This window comes from Typopeltis vanoorti, chromosome 23, assembly GCF_054136105.1.
Source record: "Typopeltis vanoorti isolate ZY-2024b chromosome 23, IOZ_Tvanoo_1.0, whole genome shotgun sequence".
Taxonomy (NCBI): domain Eukaryota; kingdom Metazoa; phylum Arthropoda; class Arachnida; order Uropygi; family Thelyphonidae; genus Typopeltis; species Typopeltis vanoorti.
This window is the reverse complement of record NC_143571.1, coordinates 79214022-79231840: the sequence shown is the minus strand read 5'-3', so window position 1 is coordinate 79231840 and position 17819 is coordinate 79214022. Positions and strand designations below refer to the sequence as shown.

The 17819-nt window shown below is 35.6% G+C and overlaps 1 protein-coding gene across 2 annotated transcripts in view; it reads right to left on the bottom strand.

Moving 5' to 3' along the window:
- LOC150094024 (V-type proton ATPase catalytic subunit A) overlaps nucleotides 1–17819 on the bottom strand; it is a 218379-nt gene that overhangs the window by 106135 nt on the left and 94425 nt on the right. For both annotated transcript variants that reach the window (XM_090413195.1, XM_090413197.1), the window contains exons 8-9: nucleotides 13106–13214; nucleotides 10339–10461 (exon numbers count right to left, since the gene is read on the bottom strand). In XM_090413195.1, coding sequence (XP_090269321.1) covers nucleotides 10339–10461; nucleotides 13106–13214 — 232 coding nt within the window. The remainder of the gene's footprint in view (nucleotides 1–10338; nucleotides 10462–13105; nucleotides 13215–17819) is intronic.

The following is a 17819-nucleotide window of genomic DNA, read 5'->3' as shown; positions in this document are numbered from 1 at the left end:
TGTCACTGCTTGTTTCATTTAGCAATCTTTCAAAGTAATTACCATATTTTTTGGACCATAAGATGCACCTTTTTACATAGAAAAATCGACTGAAAATTGGGGTGCGTCTTATGGTCCGAAGGTAACATTAAAATACAAATCATTACACTGTACCGAAGCTGGTACCGAAATTCAATTACTTGTGTAACATGTTACTAAAATTAGTAAGTACGCCACTGAAGGTAGGTACCTAAGTTATCCGATTTAGAACGTCAATAGTCATTAGTGTGTAAACATATGCACTTTTGTATGATTCGTTTGAATTATTTTTTATAAGTCATTAAAATTTTTATCTTAAAATTAGAAAAATGAGTGCAAAACAAAAAAAGACTTTCATATAACGTGAGTTATAAATTAAATGTGATAAATTATGCAAAACAATATGGAAACAGAGCAGCAGAAAGACATTTTGGTCCACCAACAGAAAAAATGGTTCATGAGTGAAAAAAAAAAAAAAGAGAAACAATTAAAACTGCTATGTAAACACAAGAAAACATTCCGTTTGCACCTAGAAAAATGGCCAGAATTAGAAGTACAAATGAAAAATTGGGTAGCAAATCATCGAAACATGGGAATATCTGTTTCTACGAAAATGATAATTTTTGAAGCGAAATGATGGGCAACTGCTAATGGAATTTTAGATTTCACCAGATCACCATCTCAGTGCTTTAGATTTATGAAAAGACACAGGTTATGCGTGCGTACAAAAGCCACTCTAGCCCAAAAAATGGCAGCTGACTATGAAGCTAAAATTATAGAATTCCATAGATTTGTCATATCAGTGAGAAGGAAATTTAACTTTGAGCTTAATCAAATTGCGAATATGGATGAAGTGCCTCTAACTTTTGATGTTCCTTCAAATTGGACAGTAGATTAAATCGGCCGTTCAGTGAGAACTCGCATCACGCGATATCGGCAATGAACGTGTTAACTTCCTAAGCTCATCACGGATTCTGATTATTCTATCTTTACAGATTACCTCACCACATGCCTCTCTGGCTGAACCAAAGTTTTCTTTAGGGTCTGCCACTGTATCATGAAAGTTCGGTTCTTGTTTTCAAACTCTTTCAGTTTCTCTTGAATAAAGTTTGAGTATTTGGAGTCTACAGTTCACATATGATAGCTGTTCAACTTTGATTCATTTCAAAACTTTCTCACAAACTCTTCTTTTCATTATGAAGTTCAACTGTATCCTACGCAACACTAAATGGTGATCATTTCTTATTTCAAATCCTCTGTATACTCTTGTGTCCTGATCCAGTAAGAAATGTCACTGTCAACAATAACATAGTCAATGAGACTTTTCTTATTCCATGCATCGCTTTTCCACATGAATATGTCCATATGTTGGAACATGATGTTAGTAATAACTAGTGCATGTCCTGAGCAGAAATATAGCAGGTACTTACCATTATTATTAACTTTGATCTTTTCTCCAAATTTTCTCAAAACATTCTGATATGTCTGGTAATCATTTCCTACTCTGTTGTTTATATCTCCAACAAGGACTAACTTTTCCTTTATGTCAGCTGTCTTCTGTAATGCCTTAAAAAATTGCCTCCAGAATATTTAATAGCCTCCATCACTTCTTCATTAGTAGCGCCTTCTGTGGGACAATAAGCAGAAATAAGTCAATGAATATAACATCTAGCATTTGTTTCTTAGAGAGATTTTGCCTGTTCTTTGTTTTGGTAACACCATCATCATCAAATTCTTCCCATGTACCCTCAAGGGGTGTACGGGATATGATAGTACTACATGAAAAAAATTACATCATTAATTTTCTATCTACAATTTTCCTCCAAATCAGTCTGTTACTTGTCAAGACTCCAACATTATCAGATCTTATATTTCTATCGTCTAAAGCACTTTGTACTGTATCAATCCACCTATATCTTGGTCTTTTTCTGGGTCGTTTGGCTGCCAACCTGGCAGAGAACACTTGTTTTGCTAATCTTTCTTCACCCATTCTGTTTAAGTGACCATACCACCTGAGATTAGCTCTGTTAACGCATTCCTGGATGTTGACAATATCAAGTTCTTTCCTAATATCCTCGTTTTTAATATGATATTGCCATTGATGCCATCTGTTTATGCCTATAATCTTTCTCAGGATTCTCATATCTGCGGTCTCTAGTCTTTGGTCAAGTGTTTTACTTCTGACCTAGCTCTCAGATCCATAAGTTAAAACTGGTTTGAACGCTGTCTTGTATACAGCTTTAGTGTTCCGACTAATTTCTCTCTTATTCCATATGAATTTATTCAATTGACTTCCTACCATACCAGCTTTGCTGATTCTGTTGTCTATTTCTATATTTAATTTACCATCTTCAGTAAAAATCGTGCCTAAGTAGCTGAAATGTTTCACTTGTTCCACAGGTTCTCCATTCACAACCACAGTTGACACTTTCAATGATTCTGCCTATTTTCATTGTCTTTGTCTTTTTATTACTGACCTTCATACCATATCTATTACAACAGCTATTCAATTTAGTCAGAGAATCTTGCAGACTTGTAGCGGATTTATTTAGAAGTATAACATCATCCACATAAAGCAAAGAGCTGACATTAACATCTCCAATTTTGATATTATGTTTAATACCACTTTCCTTCATAATGTGATCCATATAGATAATGAATAACAGGGGGGGGGTAATATACATCCTTATCTCACACCAGATTTCACATTAAACCATCTTCCTGTACTACATTCAGTTCTAACTGCTGACTTACAACTCAAATAAAGACTAAGTATTGCTTGATATAATGCCCGATCGACACCATATAACTGTAGCGTATTGAATAGCTTCTCTCTTGGCACCTTGTCATATGCCTTTTCCAAATCGACAAAACTTAAATACAGATCTCTGTTATATTCCCATGCTTTGTTGACTATTTGTCGTAAAGTGAAGATCTGATCCTGACAGCCTCTATTTGGACTGAATCCAGCTTGTTCTTCTCCAAGCTTTTCTTCCACAATTCTTCTCAACCGTTTCTCAAGTATACTTACATAGATCTTGCCAGTAATGCTCAGTAGGGAAATACGTCTGTAATTCTCACATTCAATTTTATTTCCCTTTTTATATATGGGTACTATGAGAGCTCTACTCCAATCATCGGGAATTCATCCCTTTCTCCAGGCTTTCTGAACTATGCAGTGCATCCACTGTAAGACTTTTATACCACCACACTTCAGCATTTCTTGTCGAATATCATCTGCTCCTGCTGCCTTTCCACATTTCAAGCCTTTAATGGCTTTTTTCTATGGATATGTATTCCTGACTGCATGCCTGGTCAGTGTTTTTTTAACACTGTGCTGTCATCACTGCTTGTTTCATTTAGCAGTTTTTCAAAGTAATTAATCCATACTTCAAGGATATCTTTTTCTCCCATTTTCATGTCACTTTTATCATCTCTAACTCCTTTTACAGTACTCTTTCCTCCATTCCTAAGCTTCTTCAACAATCTCTAGAATATTTTGCCACCTTCTTGATATTTATTTTCTATATTCTTGCCCAAGTCCTCCCATGACTTTTGTTTAGCTAGTTTTACACAGTGTTCAGCATTCTTGCATTTGTCTCTATCTTCTCTAAGAGCACAAGCTGACTTAATTGACAGGAACTTTTGATATGCTTTCTTCTTTTCCTTCACTGCCTCTTTAACTTCTTGTGTCCACCAGGGAGTTCTGATTTTTTTATCCTTGCAGACAACCCCACCACATGCCTCTCTGGCAGAATCAATCAATGTTTTCTTCAGAGTTTGCCACTGAATCTCCAAGGTTTGATTCCTGTTCTCAAACTCTTTCATTTTTTTTCCAATAATCTTTGTGTATTTTAGTCTACAGTTCACATCTGAGAGCTGCTCAACTTTTATTCGCTTTAAAACTTTCTTACATGTTATTCTTTTCAATATGAAATTCAATTTTACCCTGCTCAGGACTAAATAGTGATCACTTCCAATTTCAAATCCTTTGTACACTCTGGTGTCCTGCCCCAGGGAGAAAACATCACTATCAACAATAACATAGTCAATGAGACTTTTCTTATTCCTTGCCTCTTCTCTCCATGTTAATTTGTGCACATTTTTATGTTGGAACATGGTGTTAGTAATTACCAGTCCATGTCCTGAGCAGAAATCCAACAGATATTTGCCATTATTATTAGCTTTGCTCTTTTCTCCAAATTTTCCCGAAATATTTTTTTATATCTCACAATCATTTCTTACTCTGCTATTTAGATCCCCAATAAGGACCAACTTTTCCTTTTTCATTGTGTCAGTTGCTTTTTCTAAAGCCTCAAAGAATTCCTCCACTTCTACCTTAGTAGAACCTTATGTGGGACCATAGGCACAAATAAGTCTCATTGTCCAGTTCCCCATTCTCATATTTGCCCACATTACTCTACTTGAGACTGACTGCCATTCAAGAAGATTAGCCTTGTATTTTGTGTTGAATACTATGGCTACTCCTTCTTTTCCTTGATTGTCATTATCTGAATATAATATTTTGTATTTATTGCTCAGAAAGATCTCGCCAGTTTTTGTCTTTTTTGTTTCAGTCACCTCTATTATGTCGATCTGGTACTTATCTAATTCCTCAGCTAGTTCCATTACTTTGCCATTCAGGCTTCTTATGTTGATAGTACCGATCTTTAACTCTGGTGATGTTGAGTTGGGGTTTGTTTTCAGATTTGTTCCAGTAGCTGACTTTTCGCTGTTCGCCCTGGTTTCCTGGTGAAAACAACGGGGGCCTTCTTTAACCTGGCAATGCCCTAGCCGGCATGAAATTTTGTCATGTCGTACCATTATTTTTTTTTTGGTTTAACCAATAAGAATACAATCTGGTCGGCTAAATCCCAAATTGCCAGCCCATCCTCGTTCGTTCAGTATCCAAGTAGATACCCAACAGGGTGCACCACGAGAAGGTGAGGATTGGACATTAGGTCAGAAGCCCTGGTCGGTTCTCCGCATTCGTGGAGGTCTCCTTTCAGTTATACAGCTTTGACCCTTAAGCACCCCTTTGGGTAACACCTGTTATGTTAATTCAATGCTTATCCAATTCTTCTGCTAGTTCCATTTCCATTGATGCTTCTTATGTTGATGGTGCTACTCCTAATCTCTTCTGACGGTGAGTTAAGGTTTATTCCAATAGCTGATTCTATGCTGTTTACCCTGGTTTCCTGATGAAAACAATGAGCACCTTATTTAACCAGGCAATGTTCTAGCTGGCAAAATTCCATCTTGTTCAATCATTTTGAGTTGTGGTTTAAGACAATAAGAATACAATTTGATCAGCTAAATCCTAAATTACCAACACATCCTTGTTCATTCAGTATCCAGGTAGATACCTAACAGGGTGCACCACAAGAAGGTGAGGATTGCCCATCAGGTCAGAAGTCTTGGAAAAAAAAAGTCTTCAGTATTAATCCTATAAAACTTCTTTAATAACTTATATGACTTATATAACTCATATGACAAAGATAGTAGATCCATGGAATGCTTCCTGTGAGAATAGATAGATGGTCTATTGGACACACACACACAAATAATAACATAGAACTACTATCTTTGTCACTTGGCTCTGGATCCTCTCTACCACTTCATTACCATGGACTCTGGGTATCCAGATCTGCACACAGTAGTCCACATGTAGCTGTATCAAAGCCTTACATAAAGGAACAATAACCTCTCTATCTCTTCTTCTGTGTGTTCTTCAACAACATGTGCTCTCATGAACAGTTTTAGCTATTTTCACAATGTCCTCTAAACTTAAACTCCCTGTTTCTAATCATCATCCATGGACTTATCAGTTTCAAGCAGTTCAGTCCAGTCAATATAGTATACAGCTTGTTATTTTTTTCCAAACTGCATCACCTGACACTTGGACACATTAAATTAACAGCCATTTGACTTTGCCCACACTGATAGTCTATGTAAGTCTTGCTGCAAAATTTCTACATCACCTTCATTTATCATTGCCCTTTCCAATTTAGCATCATCAGCAAACAACTGAATATTTACTGTCAGTTCATTACCTATATATCACTGATATACAAATCAAAACAACAAAGGACTAATTACTGAGTCTTGTAGTACACCCCAAGAGTCACACTTGCCTTCTCATGGACTCAACTCCTCCATAAATCACTCTTTGATATCTGTCCATTAGCCACCCTTTAATCCAAATAACCAGATTCATATCCATCCTCATCTTCTCCAATTTATGTAACAAAGTTGTATCTGGAATCCTGGCAAATGAATTTGCTAAGTCTAGCAATATTACTGAATAGCCATTTCCCTTATCCAAATCCATTGTCACTTTATAATAAGCATGCAAATTACTAAGGCAAGACTTACCATTCAACAAAACTATGTTGTTCCTTAAAGAGTATTATATTGCTATGAACCGTCCAAATTCTGTCTTTCATCAAGTTCCACAATACCGAAACCACATCTTGAGATGCTGATTGGCTTATTATTTGCTACTTCTCTCTTGGAGCCTCTTTTATGCAGTAGGATATTTGGTTCTCTTTTCACTGCATTGGCCTTTCCAGTACTGAAGCTTAAATTAAACAGCTTGGTCAGAGAAGCTAATAATTCCCTTAACATTCTCTTAATACGCAGGCCAATATGTCATCTAATCAAATGGCTGTATTCACATTGAGGTTCTACAATATTTTAAGCACCTCAATTTCTTTAATCTCTATATTCCCATCAGCCAATGTCACATCAGGCATTGTAATTGCAATGTCGCCACCCAGGGATGTACTATCTAGGGTGTACACCACCTGCATGCTCACTCAATAATTCAAATATATGGTTTGCTTCTGTTACTTCCCCACTATCAACACTCCTCCTTTTAGGATTTCTTTTGGCTTTATCAGTTAGCTCTGCCTCATAATGAGCTTTGGCTTTCCTTACCATATCAGTCACCCTTCTTGTCTGAGCCTTTTACTGCCAATGGAGATGCTAATCACCTTTTTTTTCAATTCTCTCCTCAACCGTTTCTTTGTGTGCAATTCTTGCTTAATGAAGCTATTCATCCATCTGACTCTGGATATACATTCTGATAATCCTTTCTTCAAACACTCTCAGCCACCTCCCATGCACTACCACCATCTCTTGTCCCACCAAATTCTTACACTATGGCATTGCTAAAAGCTGTCTCCTCAGGTTGTCATAATCACCTGCTGCATAATTCCACATATATCCCTTCCTAACAGAAAATTCTGCATGTCTGGCAAATCTCCCAGGTCAAGACTACATGATAACTTTCCTCAAGCAAAGGTGGTATAGCTAGATTGGTTACTGTTAAGTTCTCTGATGCTATGATCAGATCCAGTACTCTCAACCTTGTGTTCCCTACATTATATGCAGCTTTAGGAAATTATCTCTCAGCAGCTGTAAATTCCATTTCCTCCCCTCCCTGTGACCAGTCATCTTCCTATTTATTTCTAAAGTTGAAATCCTAAATAATTACTTGACCTGAACTCATGATGCTAATCATCTATATTCTTCCTCATACATTCTGGATTATAGAAGCAGCTAATTATATATTTCGTCTTGGTAACCTAGATAGCCTCAAATGAACTGCCCTTTGATTCTCAGTCCCCTAATGTACTTCTACTCTTTTTTGGCTTCAGTTCCTCTGCAATCATTAGAAATCCCCCACCTTTCTTTTCCTTCTGTCCTCTCTGAAGACACCATATCCCTTGCATTCTCTTCATATGATTATATCATCTTCAGTTAATCAAGTCTCACTAATGCCTATAACTTTTGGCCAAGTTGAGCTAACCTGAATATTTCTGGCATTAGTGTACATAAACTGCAATACCCCTTTCATCCCCAAACCTACCTTGAATGGATAAAGCAACAACATATGTTGCTTTGCCCACTAAAGTTAAGAACCTGGAGTGCTATATATCATATCTCTGTTTCTGCTCACCTCTATCATACCATGGCTACAGACTCACAACTTTTCATTTCTCATCATGCACTGGCAACTCTTTCATGTGTTCTTGCATACCACACTTGTCACTTACTAAATCATATCTACCAGCCAAAATAAACATCCATTTAACCTTCGCTCTCTGCATCGTTACAGCATCACTAACATCCTTAAATCTTAGCACTAGGAAAACATGATTTCATCCAACTCGCTTGAAGTACTCCTCTTATCAAAAATCGCCATACAAAATTGATCCTTATTTTCATGCTTTTTATATTTCATATTCTCATACTCTCCCCTTGCATCCCCCCCTCCTTTGCTTTGTGTCATACCATCTACCAGACATTTGTCCAACCACTCAATCTTACATTTTGTTCTGTGGAGAACTCCATGTGTGCTCAATTCTCTATATTTTCCACGACATCATTCACACAGCCACTCATACTGCTTGTAACACCAACCTTGCCAATCACATTATCATGCATTTCATCCTTCAACTCACCACTGTCATTCTTACTCTCTTTGCACTTCTCAACATTTGTTCAGGAAACACGATTACCCATATTCTCCAGTTTTGTTCTCCTTCCATAAATCTCCCGTTCTATACAAATTGCCTACATTTCGTACATGCTGCAGTAAACAAAATCACACACACATTAAAATCACTTACCGTTGTTTTGCACATTGGTACCATGATGCACATCATATAAAACAAAAAAAGTAAACCTCTGAAAATTACAAAATTAAGCACACTATTCTTATAGGTAATCAAATTTGGCTTGAAAACACACCAACAGGGTGCAAAATCAAAGCTTTCACTTCTGCTCTTTTGTCCAGTTCACCAATTATTTTGTGTAAGTCCTGGTGTATTTCCCATGTCTGTCCAAAATCAATCCACTTATGTATTTTGATATTCTAACATGGCAGACATTTTCACAGTTTGTCATATTCTAATACCATAGTTACATTACCTGTCTGACCTGAAAATAGTAATGTTGCAACTTTTTTCCTCATTTTTTCTTTATATCTTTCATTGTTTGTGTTTTATTTGAAAGAGAACACTGCCCATGTAAAAAGAAAAGCTGAGGAAATTTGAATGATCTCTAGATTCATTTGCTATTGCATTTAACCAATTAATTAATGCAAGATCTATTCTGAAGTTAAACTTTAGGTACTACAGACAGCCTGAATTTGAGTATTAAAACATAGGTTAAAGTTTTCAGACAGAAGCGTGGGATTCTTTAAGAAATCGTCATCATCATATTCCTGCCATGTACCCTCAAGGGGTGTACAGGATATGATAGTACTACATGAAAAAAATTACATCATTAATTTTCTATCTACAATTTTCCTCCAAATCAGTCTGTTACTTGTCAAGACTCCAAGATTATCAGATCTTATATTTCTATCGTCTAAAGCACTTTGTACTGTATCAATCCAAATATATCTTGGTCTTCCTCTGGGTCGTTTTGCTGCCAACCTGGCAGAGAACACTTGTTTTGCTAATCTTTCCTCGCCCATTCTGTTTAAGTGACCATACCACCTGAGATTAGCTCTGCTAACGCATTCCTGGATGCTGACAATGTCAAGTTCTTTCCTAATATCCTCGTTTTTAATATGATATTGCCTTTGATGCCATCTGTTCATGCCTATAATCTTTCTCAGGACTCTCATATCTGTGGTCTCTAGTCTTTGGTCAAGTGTTTTACTTCTGACCCAGCTCTCAGATTCATAAGTTAAAACTAGTTTGAATACTGTCTTGTATACAGCTAATTTAGTGTTCCGACTAATTTCTCTCTTATTCCATATGAATTTATTCAATTGACTTCCCACCATACCAGCTTTGTTGATTCTGTTGTCTATTTCTATATTTAATTTACCATCTTCAGTAAAAATCGTGCCTAAATAGCTGAAATGTTTTACTTGTTCCACAGGTTCTCCATTCACAACACAGTTGACATTTTCAATGATTCTGCGTATTTTCATTGTCTTTGTCTTTTTATTGCTGACCTTCATACCATATCTATTACAACAGCTATTCAATTTAGCCAGAGAATCTTGCAGACTTGTAGCAGATTTATTTAGAAGTATAATATCATCCGCATAAAGCAAAGAGCTGACATTAACATCTCCAATTTTGATATCATGTTTAATACCACTTTCCTTCATAATGTGATCCATATAGATAATGAATAACAGCGGGGATAATGTACATCCTTGTCTCATACCAGATTTAACATTAAACCATCTTCCTGTACCATCATAAACCATCTTCCTTTAAGAAATTACATTATAAAATGTTCCTTGTTTACAAAGAAAAATTAATGAATTCGAGACATTATAGTAATGCTTACCAGCTGGCATTTCTGCTAAACGTCCTGAGATCTCTCTTAAAGCTTCTGCCCATCTGGAAGTTGAATCAGCCATCATAGAAACATTATATCCCATATCACGAAAATATTCGGCTAAGGTAATACCTAATGAAATAAACGATTGGTAAAACAATGTGCAATAATACAACTATAAAAGTTTTGATATAAGATATTTAGCAATTAAAGACTATGGGAAAGTTGTTAAAAAACACATACCTGCTAACTTTCAATTTAAATTAGAAAAACTGACACACACAGAGTTAGCTTTGCAGTAGGAATACCCACCTAATAACACATTAGTCCACCTCTCTTTGAAATCATGGCTCTCAGATGCCTGGGAACAGATTCCACAAAGTGTCTAACATTCTCCATGCATAACTTAACCCATGTCTGCTGCAGCAACTCCATCAGTTCACGCTCATTCTGTGGAGGAGGATCAGCAGTTATCCAGTCCAGGTATGCCCTAGATACAGTAGTATACAGGAGCAACCAACAAGTGCAGATTTTTTGCTTGAAAGGTGGGGAATGGTCTGATAGATGTAGTTGTGAGTGCTTCGTCAGTGAATGAGTTTAAGGAGAGGTATGATAGGTATTTTGTGAATAATGGGTCACCCACAATGAGTCTTATGACTCCATGGAGATTATTATAATATGACTAATAGTGAGACAAGTTTAAAACTCTAACATAACATTCAGAACTAAATTGGTTCTGAATCACTTGGTGCTAAGCATGGTATGATGTTGTGAGAGCTACATCGCAATTCAAGGTGGACATATTCCATACTGAACTGTTTCTGCATATAGTTTTCTGCAAGCACTGTACATTAATTCCTTAACTTTGTCCTTAGGAAATTTGTCACTTATGCCAAAAATGTATTGCAATTTAATTTGTATGAAATTTATAATACATAGTATGCTGGCAATAAATTTATGTCCACATTTGGCTGTACCATGAAAATTTTTTCATATACAGGTAAAAATGTAGTTCATCCTTAGTTTTTGGACACTTTATTTTTTTTAGATTATTTTTTACATAGTCCAGAAACCCTAATGTAGAGAGCATGAAACTATTGCTCGATATCAGGCCTCTAATAAGTGAAGCCAAAGTCTCATACCAGGCAATAAAATTCATCTACATCTTTAGGTGGTAAGATTCCTTCATATTTAGGCACTGTTAGTTGACTATCATCTATTCCATATTTCCTAATTTGTGATGGCTTTTTTGCACATCAGGTATTGATGTGTTCCTTAAAGCATTTCTCTTGAATGTTTTCCATCACAGTTATGTCACAGTTTATCTCATATAAACATTTTCATAATAAACACAATTGTTCCAAATAAAAACTCATGTTCAATTATCAACAACAACAACAAAAAAAACTTATTTTTTCATTTTATTTTAATCCTGTACATTAATTAGCACACATGCTCAGGCTTATCATTAATGACGAGCTTGCAGTAACACATTATAATAATGTTATTTTAAACAGTGAGGTTTGCACAACACAGAACTCTTTTCACACACATTAACCGTGCTATGAAAGGTATTGATTGTTTTATTCCATCTTTATCCTGTTCACTTCTGCAACACACTTCCCCGCTCCATTTCTAAGCTTTTTCAACAACCTCCAGAACATTTTGCCATATTCTTACTAAAGTCATTAAGACTTTTGTTCATCTAGCTTTATATATAACTTAGCTTGCTTATATTTTTCTCTATATTCTTTACCTGCCAGGAACTTTCAATATAATTATTCTTTTTCTAGTCTCACTTGCTGAATTAATGTATTCTTCATATTTTGCTACTGAGACTCTAAAGTCTGGTTCTTGTTTGCAAGCGCTCATCCCCCCCCTCCCCCTTTGCCAAACACATACTCTTCAGTAATGTTGGAAATATGACTTCTGCATTACTTCAACTTTAGTATCACCTCTGGGTCTGGCTCCCACTGATGAGACCTCAATAAAGGTCAAAACCGCTCTGGGTAGTGACCCTTCACATAATGCACAGCATTATACATACCTATAAGGATATGTGCTTTGCATTATGGGATACTAAGGCAAGTGATATGAAGTTATTAGCTTCTATATATGAGTTGCCCCAGTCCTGAAAATACTTCAGGCGCAAACTTTGTTTGCTTACAATTGGATAAAGGATTAAACCAAGTATATAATTTCTCGGTATCCTTAATTTATAGTATAACCAAGTGGAAAAACTTCCAACAACTATCTCTAACCTTCAGTAATGTTTGGGCTTGCTATAAGCAAACACTTGAAAGATAGAGACTGGCTGCCAACTAGTCTTCAAATATTAGTCAGGATTAAAGTAGCTTTATCTACTCTCTTTGAAAAATAAAAGACATTACAGGATTTAGCAGATAACGCTTATATATTTAAGCCCATTCACTTCTGAAAGCTATTTGACTTTGATTCTTTTGAAAACTTTTATACATTTTTCTTTTCAGTATGTCAGGTATTAATAACTCAAAATAACCATCTCTAAAACAAGGTGATCAGTGATGTGTACTGTATCTCTCATAATCCAATAAAATAATGATTTAAAAACGTTTAAAGAACACTTCACTGAAATTCTCTGAAAATACTCATCTGCATAAATCTTTTAGATTTCGCTGAACATAGTATTCAACAATAATGTATAAATGTTTTCATTATCTTAAATTATCATTAAATAAACAAAAATAATAAAAAAAAAAACCTTAAAAAATAACCATAGTGTGAAATGTTAAAATACCTGTATAAATGGAAGCTTCTCTTGCTGCAACAGGCATATTGGATGTGTTAGCTACAAGGGCTGTGCGCTTCATGATGGATTCTACGTTGTTTTCAATTTCAACTTTTAGCTGAAAGGATATTTTTTCCTTAATTTATAAACTTCATATCACTGAAAGTAATTAAGAGTTCTTAATTACTTTCCAAAACTTAAGATAATTACTCTTCTGATACTATCCTTAGATTAAGATTCAACCTCCTAAATGAAAATGATACATCTAATCTTGGATGTGAAGCTCTTTTTTGTGAGTTGACTCCTAAATTAACATGTAACACATGACAATTTATGTTTATACTACTACTGAATCAAAAATTATACTTATTTAGATAATATTTCTACATACAGAAAATAAAATTGAAGATTTCCTAAAACTGAGTTAAAAGAAAGTTGAAATAAAGAGAATTAGTCGTCTTTCACAAATTTCAGTACACAGATTTCCTATTCAACAAGAGACATTCCTGAAAAGCAGTTGTTTAACCTTGCAACATCATTTTTAAAGTTCAGTACTTTTAACATGCTACAACCTTATCTAGGAACTCTGCTATAGAAATTAAACAAGGCCCTGATTTAAAACAAGTCACTTCAGGCTTCTGAAAAGCAAAAGGGTATTTTTAACACCGTGCAATGAAAATCATCCACAACTAAACATCCATGTCAAAGTGTGATTCATACCCACACAGGATGCAAAGCAAGACTATCCATCCAGCCAAAACAAGTCACAATCACAATAAAACTGCATTCTAGTATTTACCACCGCTAAAATATGAAAGTCCCAAAAAAACCTGAACCATTATTCCATTAGGCCAGTCTGGCTGGCCGAGTGGTTAGCGTATCCGCTCTCTAGCCAAAAGGCTGCGGGTTCGAATCCCACCATAGGCATGGATGTTTGTAATTGTCTGTGGAAATACTAGTGGTGGTGGTCAGCGGTAGATGGCATTGGCGTAGTTAATGGATTGAGTGGTGGAGACAGAGTTGTACAGCAGGTGCCCTCCCTCGATGAGTCTTTGAACTCCCTGGAGGTGTCAAATAATAATAATAATCATCCTTCCAGCACCACAACACATCAAGTTGGCCAAGTGGTTAACATATCTGCTTTCTACCCAATAGGTTATGGGTTAAAATCCTACTGTGGACATGGATGTTATGTGAATGTCTTTTTAGATGTAGATAAGTAAGACGGTGAAATCATCATCCTGCTTATTAAAGGCATGAAATGGCTTAAAAATGTTTTGTGTATGATCTCCAGATTTTCTGAATTATATAGCCCTTAGCTCATCTACTGAACTAATACCAATGCGTGATATATGTTTATAACCATCCACTGATGGGATTCACAAACTTTACTGGAAGATATAAGGAAAAATGTTAGGTTGTGTCACTAAAAAATTCTTTATCTCAATAATTAATAGTCAATTACAACAGCATGATATACAACTGATAATCTGTAAACCAAAACAGAACAGTTAACAGTTTTCTATCAATTTAAAGACATTAAATGGAATTCAACAAATTGAGCTAAGAAATATATTAAAGTCAATGTAGTATACTTCTTTATCATTAATATTATACATCACACTTTCCAAACTCTTCTATTAGGCAAGCACTTCTTATGAGAATAATATACCTGTATTGTTTTTTATTCATTTTTTTAACATATCTACAAAGCAGGAAACAGTTATCAGTGGGACATTTTGTGTGCTATATCAGGAAATTTAAGTTCCACAGTTTGCTTATTTGGCAGAAAAAAACCCATTTCTTCACTTAGAATTGACTACTCTCAAAAAAGTTCGCCAGTTTCAGCTTTCCACCTAAATAACCAAGAGGCCCAAGAAAACTAAAAATAAACTTCTATAATAGGATTCTAGTCCATGAAATAACCCTTGCTACCTTGGTGTCACACTTGGTCACAGCTTCACATACCAACAACATTTTAAAAAAAAACTAAGTACAACTGGACAACTTTTTTTATGACTCCACACATGAAACATCATAGGACCTATAAGACTAGTGCCATGTGTGGGTAAGTGATTAAAGAGAAAGAAGTAACCTACTGATGTTTCTTAAAGAGTTAGAGGTTTGTACTAATTGGGAAAAACAGCATGGGGGAGATTATTCCAAAGAATAAAGGTTGATGGAATGAACAAAGATGTTGAGAAATTTGTTATGTTTGAAGTTGGACAGTATATGGGTGCTGGCCAGTAGCTGCTCTAGTTAATACATGGTTAGAAGATAATGGGCATTTCAAAGGGACAGTGACCATGAAGGCATACAAAAGGCACAGTGCAGAAACAGAGTGACTATGGCAAAGTGACTAAAGGGAGTTTATGAGGAAAAGGTTTATTACGCAGATTGTCCTCTTCTGTGGAAATTGGAACATTATCAAAAGTAATAAGGAAGGAGATAGGATATTTCTTGCAGGTAATAAGGCAAGCAAGCCTGAGTTTTTATGTTATTGAGCTTTACGAAGTTATCTTCACCACATTTGAGGATGTTGAGGAGATCAGTGTTTAAGTCATTAATATGGAAGATCTTGAGGTTTATATCACTTGAGTACTACAGGGAGGGGGTGCTTAAGGGTCAAAGCTGTATAACTGAGAGGAGACCTCCACATAGCCTTTAACACGTTCATTGCCAAGCTGAAAATTGGAATTTCGTGTGGTGGGCAAATTTTTTTTACTTGATAGTGATGTCCACGCGATAATGTGTGATCGGCCGAGCGGTGAGAACGTGTATCACGCGATATCGCGTGATTGGCAATGAACGCATCGGAGGGGTGCGGAGAACCAACCAGGGGTTCTGACCTAATGTCCAATCCTCACCTTCTCATGGTGCACCCTGTTGGGTATCTACTTAGATACTGAACGAACGAGGATGGACTGGCAATTTGGGATTTAGCCGACCAAATTGTATTCTTATTGGTTAAACCAAAAAAAAAAAAAAAAAAAAAAAAAAAAAAAAAAAAAAAAAAAAAAAAATGATGGTACGACATGACAAAATTTCATGCCGGCTAGGGCATTGCCAGGTTAAACAAGGCCCCTGTTGTTTTCGCCAGGGAACCAGGGCGAACGGCGAAAAGTCAGCTACTGGGACAAATCTGAAAACAAACCCCAACCCGACATCACCAGAGTTAAAGATCGGTACTACCAACATAAAAAGCCTGAATGGCAAAGAAATGGAGCTAGCTGAGGAATTAGATAAGTACCAGATCGACATAATAGGGGTGACTGAAACAAAAAAGACAAAAACTGGTGAGATCTTTCTGAGCAATAAATACAAAATGTTATATTCAGGCAATGACAATCAAGGAAAAGAAGGAATAGCCATAGTATTCAACACAAAATACGAGGCTAATCTTCTTGAATGGCAGTCAGTCTCAAGTAGAGTAATGTGGGCAAATATGAGAATGGGGAACTGGACAATGAGACTTATTTGTGCCTATGGTCCCACAGAAGGTTCTACTAAGGTAGAAGTGGAGGAATTTTTTGAGGCTTTAGAACAGGGTTTCTCAAACTTTTTCTACGATGGAACACTTCACAAATCCTGAAATGTTCACGGAACACCTTGATTAGTTTGTAATGTATTAATTAATAATTAATTGGTAATTTAGCTTATTTTATTGTTAATTAATAATTGCTAATTAATTTTTAATTATTAATTAATTAAACATCAATTAAACCAACATTAAATTAATTTGTGCTGATTTTCATTAAAATATCCCATTCTGATCACCAAAAATTTAGTGAATGCAGACTTTTTCTCCTGTGTGCTGGTTTTGTAGGTTAGGTAAATATAAATAAAATAAATGAGTAAATCTAAGCGTTAAGAATAAACAATCATTTATTGTCAAATGTTAATTAGTAAAAACAAAACACAGAAAAATAGTAAAAGTATATTGCAAATTAAGTTCTTAATGACTCTGATGTTTTTCGGTCTTTGAATTAGATTCTTTTGATATCAGGTACAATATTAGAAAGTTGAATTCTCATATTTGGTGTAGCGTCGAATCTGTTCCTGGACTTTGATTTGGTTGCAGCATAATATGAAAATCCTGCCTGCATAAATATGTCGTTGTAAAAGGAAGTAAAACAAAAATAGCTAGTTTTGACACGCCAGAAATCATTTATTGGCAGTTCCTTGTATTTTTGTTTTAAATCAGAGTCACTAATTAAATCAATTAGATTTTCATAGTCACTTGCGCTGAAGCCTGCTGGCTTAGCTGTCACTGTAAATGGATTCAGAACCCAGGAATTGGCCTCACTGGATTTTGGAAAATATTGCAAAAGGGTTGATTGCAAGTCATGCAAGTGTTCTAAAATTACATTAGATGCTTCTTCATTTACTTTAGAATTTATTTCAGTCAAAAATTCATGCAAGGTGGGAAAACAATCTAATTTATTCTGTTCAACTGTAGAAATCCAGAATTGCAACTTCCTATCAAAAGATGCAATTTTATCTCTTGTATTAAAAATTGTAATATTCTTTCCTTGTAATGATAAGTTAATTTCATTGCACTTTGTAAAAATATCTGCCAGATACACAAGACTCATCAACCACAAAGAATTTCTTAATAATTCAATAAAATTTTGTCCTAAATTATATGACATCAAGAAGACCATTAACGCACCACGAAGTTCAAAAAGCCTCAATAATGCTTTTCCTCTGGATAGCCATCTCA